The 5,471-nt window shown below is 40.8% G+C and overlaps 1 protein-coding gene and 1 pseudogene across 1 annotated transcript; one reads left to right on the top strand and one right to left on the bottom strand.

Moving 5' to 3' along the window:
* Positions 1-900: 900 nt before the first annotated feature.
* LOC129392877 (olfactory receptor 8K5-like) lies at positions 901-1,851 on the bottom strand. Its single transcript, XM_055091538.1, is given in 3 exon segments — positions 901-1,002; positions 1,005-1,658; positions 1,660-1,851. Coding segments are annotated over 3 exon segments (945 nt in total). The 5' UTR covers positions 1,849-1,851.
* Positions 1,852-2,764: 913 nt separating this feature from the next.
* Positions 2,765-3,742, top strand: LOC112067452 (olfactory receptor 1094-like; annotated as a pseudogene).
* Positions 3,743-5,471: the final 1,729 nt, after the last annotated feature.

Raw genomic sequence — 5,471 nt, 5'->3', positions numbered from 1 at the left:
CGGAGTGCGGGGCGAGCCTGCGGCGGCAGAGGCCACCGTGACGTTGCACCAGCCTGAGGCGCGCCGCGCGTTCTCCCGGGGAAGTTGTTCCTGGATCACGGGACCCTGGCAGTGGCGGGCTGCACGGGCTCCCGGGAGGGGAGGTGTGGAGAGTGACCCGTGCTCGCACACAGGCTTCTTGGTGGTTGCAGCAGCGGCCTTAGCGTCTCATGCCCATCTCTGGGGTCCGCGCTGATCGCCGCGCCTCGCGCCCGGCTCTGGAGCTCCTTTAAGCGGCGCGCTTAATCCCATCTCCTCGTGCACCAGGAAACAGAGAGGGAAGAAAAAGTCTCTTGCCCCTTCGGCAGCTCCAGACTTTTTCCCGGACTCCCTTCCGGCCAGCCGTGGCGCACTGGCCCCCCTTCAGACTGTGTTCACCCTCTCGGGCTGGTGAGTGCTGGTCGGCACCGATCCTCTGTGCAGGAATCTCTCCGCTTTGTCCTCCGCACCCCTGTGGCTGCGCTCTCCTCCGCGGCTCCGAAGCTTCCCCCCCTCCACCACCCGCAGTCTCCGCCCGCGAAGGGGCTTCCTAGTGTGTGGAAACCTTTCCTCCTTCACGGCTCCCTCCCTAACTTAGAGTTTTGATAAGGTTTCCATTGGTAGAGATGAGAGGTTTTGAGGAATTGTTAAAGGAAACATTGAATCAACATCAAGGATTGTTGGTGAGGGAGTGACATTTAATTGAGATCTAAAATATGAGGATTAATTTGGCTGAATATAAGGGAAACAATCTATTTGTCTGTGCATTTTAATTAGCCTTTGCTTTGGAGCCAAAAAGAATGCAATTACATTTATTAGAAATATTAATAAGTGACAGTTGCCTTTATGACAGTTTATTTAAACAATATTTCATGTTGGATGTTAGGTACAAAGTTTGCATTTATTCTTAAAAACCCTGTGGAAGGCATTTTTTACTTCTTTGTTTCTTAAGCCGTAGATCAAGGGATTAAGCATGGGGGTCACTATAAAGTATAAAACATGGAGGCCATTTTATCGGTATCAAAGGAGTGAGTGAAGTTGGGCTGCATGTACATAAATAATAGAGACCCATAGAACACAACCACCACCATCAGATGAGAACCACATGTGGAGAAAGCTTTTTTCCTGCCCTCTGAAGAATGCATTCGGAATACTGCTATCAGAATCAGTATGTAGGACACCAGAGCGACCAGGAGGGAAGAGATCAAATTAAATGCTGAAAATAGTATGATCAACAATTCTATTTTTTGTACATTTGAGCCCTGCATTAGTAACAAGAGAACATCATCACAGTAGAAATGACTAATGACACAAAAAGTCAATATAACAATCTTAATAGTGAACATTAATGTCTGAAAGGTACTGTAGAGGTATGGAATGCCTACCAGCACGTGACAAAGTCTCTGGGACATGATAACATTGTAGAGCAGAGGGTTACAGATGGCCAAATAGCGGTCATAGGCCATGGCCGACAAGACAAAAAATTCACAGATAATGAACATAAGGAAGAAAGCTAACAGTGTGGCACATGCATAATAGGAAATGGTATTTTGATCCGCAGCGAAATTTACCAGCATCTTGGGACAAATGACAGTAGAATTACCAAGATCAATGAAAGCCAGGTGTTTGATAAAAAAAAAAGTACATAGGTGTGTGTAGGCGGGAATCCACTTGGGTCAAGATGGTCAAGATGATCATGCCCAGATTTCCCACTACTATGCTTGTATAGATGATGAGGAAGACCCCGAAAAGGGAGGCCTGCAGCTCAGGCTGCCTTGTGACTCCCATCAGAATGAATTCAGTCAGTGATGATAGATTCTGTTGGCCCATTTAGTCCAGTTAGCTTTTCTGGAAAGAAACAGGTTGTTATTAGCTTTGATGTGGTATCATCTAAATAAAGTATAATACGTATAGACAGAGTGGATTTTTTATTTTATAATAGGGGATAGAAAAGTAATTTCCATATCTGATTTTGAAACTAAAATAAATGGTAGAATCTTCTACTTCTCAAGAAGGCTGATCCGTGTGAAACCACATGCACTGTTACTACAGATTAAACTCTAAATAGAGTCAGCAATATTTGGACTATATCCATTGATTTAAAAACGCCATATAAATATTAATATAGAAATGTAGAATTCATTCATCTATACAAGGGTATCACAATTTTCTTTAGTACACGTCCACTTTTGTCTGAGAATTCTTGTGGAGTTCTCAAATAGTAACATGCAGTATATACGGTAATTTTAAAAATATTTCAGTGTTAAGTGCCACCCTCTGCATTTCATAAAATTTACCTGGGAAGTCAGTAAAACCAAGTAGAACTGCTCTGATTGAAGATAATGAACCTGCTTTAGCTTAATCCACCTGGATTCCCTTCCTTTTCACATTCAGTTTCTCCTCCATGAAAATCTGGAATTCTGTAAGCAATACTTTCAATTGGAGGAGTAATTGGAGTTCAAAAAACTCGATCAGATAAAATGCCAGGTAGAATTATTATAATGTAATAGAATGCTCAGCTTTAGCCTGCACAGTCTAAATGGGCCAAGGCAGAAACTTCTCCCTGTCAGGTGAAATTTCTGGGATCTGTCGACAAAAAAATAGTTGATCTAAGAAAGAAATGCAAGATTTTATTGAACCAAATAAAGAATTTTAACCCAGGAACAGCCTCTCAGAAAGCTCCGAGAACTGTTCTGCCTATTAAAGGTCAAAGTATAGTTGTATAATTTTTTGAGACAGAGGGCTGATATCTGATTTAGATTCATACAGGATTCAGATGAAAAATGCAACTGAAGTCACTGTGTTTATATTGATGGGCTTCACAGATGATTTTAATGTGCAAATCTTCCTATTTTTACTTTTCTAGCAATCTATCTTTCTACACTGGTAGGAAATTTAGGATTGGTTTTATTGTTCATGGTGGATTCTCTGCTCCACAACCCTATGTACTATTTTCTGAGTGTGTTATCATTCTTGGATGCCTGCTATTCCTCCGTTGTCACTCCAAAAATGTTGGTCAATTTCCTGTCAGAGAATAAAACCATTTCCTGTCTTGGATGTGCAACCCAGATGTTTCTCACTGTTACTTTTGGGACCACAGAAAGATCTCTCTTGGCTGCAGTGGCACATGATTGCTATGTAACCATCTGCACCCCTCTCCTGTATTCAGTTAGCATGGCACCCAGAGTCTGCATTGTTCCCTATGTTGGCGGCATCTTGCATGCCTCTGTACACACAGTGGCCACATTTAGTCTATCCCTCTGTGCCTCCCATGAAATCAGACGTGTCTTTCGTGACATCCCTCCCCTCCTCACCATTTCTTGCTCTGACGCTCACACAAACCAGCTTGTGCTCTTCTACTTTGTGGGCTCTGTTGAGACAGTCACTGTCCTGCTTGTCCTGATCTCCTGTGGCTTCATTCTGTTGGCCATTCTGAGGATACATTCTGCTGAGGGGAGAAGGAAAGTCTTTTCTACATGTGGCTCTCACCTAACTGGAGTGTCAATTTACCATGGAACCATCCTCTTCGTGTATGTGAGACCAAGTTCCAGTTATGCGTTGGACCATGACATGATCACATAAGCATGTCGACAGTTTACACCATGGTGATTCCCATGCTGAATCCCATCACTTATACAGTTTTAGGAATAAAGATGTCAAAGAGGCAATGAAGAGAGTGTTTGGTAAAAATGGATGTTTCAATAAAGTATATTTTTCACACTAACCATTAAATTGAAACAAATGAAGAATGTTGTTCATTGTCTCCATATCAACTTATGATAAAATATTAGTAAATTTAATAATATTAAAGTTTATTAGTGTGTTTCTGTTCTCTTTGGATACTTTTATATAAAGATCAAAATCATACCTCCACCTGTGCAGTTTCCACATGTGCAGAAAAAATGTGTCATCTCTTTGCTTCTTACTTCAGTCTTAGATACACATACATACATAAATACACACATATATACATATACGTACATATATGCTGATACTGATTGTAGTCGTTTCAGTGCTGCCACAACAAAATACCACAGACTAGTGTCTTAAACAACTGAAACTTAGTTCTCACTCTTCTAGAATCTAGAAGTCTGAGATCAAGGTGAAGTCAGGATGATTTCTTCTAAGGACCTTGTCCCTGGCTTGTAGATGGCCGTCCATGCTCTATGTTTTCAAGTGTTCTTTTCTCTCTATGTGTCTGTGTCCTAATGTCTTTTGGTTATAAATATACCTATCATATTGGATTAGGGCCCTCTGAAGGAATCATTTTAATTTATTTACTTTCACAATAATCTTATCACTACATACAGTCACATTCCGTGTAAAGGAGTTAGGATTTCAAGATACGAATATTGGTATATATTATATGTGTATTTACACACATACAGAGTCACACATGCATGAAATATTTACTTTAAAATGTATAGTGTTAACTTTTATCTCAATACAACTCATATTGCATAGAATCCCAAGTTGCAATTGCAAGGAACTTTATATCTGACAAGTTTGAGCAAATACCATCTAATTGATAGCAAAATATAGCTGACATGCTCCCATACCACTTTCCATGGACTTATTGGTACTGGACTCCAGTTCAAAGCACCCTACGCCATCCTTAGATCTATGCATTGGCAGCAGTCTAATCCCAGCCTGTGAGTCAGGGGTCACAGATATGTGTTCCAATTCCTGGTATAACAACCATGCTATTTGTGAGAGTTTATATCTCCCCCTTTAATTATTTCATCCAGAGCATGTACATTCAAATCATTTTATAGTTCCTCAGGGAATACAGAGACTAGGCATTAACATTTATCAAGATTATATTTAAACTCAAGAAGGACAAACACAAGCACAATTTAGAGGGTAAGGTACATCTGGCTGACAGATTTGGCTCCTTCTGAACTAATCCCACACCCCTCTTTATGGGCTTCCCTGCAGGCCTGGTTCTGACTCAGCTTTGCTCTGTTTTCGTTTGACCCCTCCCACTCTGTGAGGCCCTTGTCGATGCCACCAATCCTCAGGGCCCAGGCCCAAGAACCAAGGTACAGGAAAACATCCCTGCTCCCAACAGACCTCATTTTTATTGTAAGGAAATGTGTCCTTCAAAATCAATTGTTAATGGCAGTGGTCTTCCTTCCTTCCTGCCTTCCTTCTTTTTTCTTTCCTTTATTATTATTATTATTTCTATTTGTATTTTGTGAAAACTCTTTCGATTTCAACCAAAAAAATCTGCTTGGAACATGGAGTACAATCTAAGTATATTTCCCTAAGGTGGGATTATTAAGTTTAATAACACCTCAACAGTATAAACACAGGATATTTCTTATTGAAACATAGTTCCCTCACAATTTTTCTGCCTTTCTTTTCTCCTGTTTGGAAGACTCTCCCCACTGCTATTCACATGATTTCTTCCTTTAAATGTTTTTTTCTTAGTAAGGTCTCATTGTCTACAT

This window comes from Physeter macrocephalus, chromosome 16 (genome assembly GCF_002837175.3).
Source record: "Physeter macrocephalus isolate SW-GA chromosome 16, ASM283717v5, whole genome shotgun sequence".
NCBI lineage: Eukaryota > Metazoa > Chordata > Mammalia > Artiodactyla > Physeteridae > Physeter > Physeter macrocephalus.
This window is presented reverse-complemented; position numbering and strand designations above follow the sequence as displayed.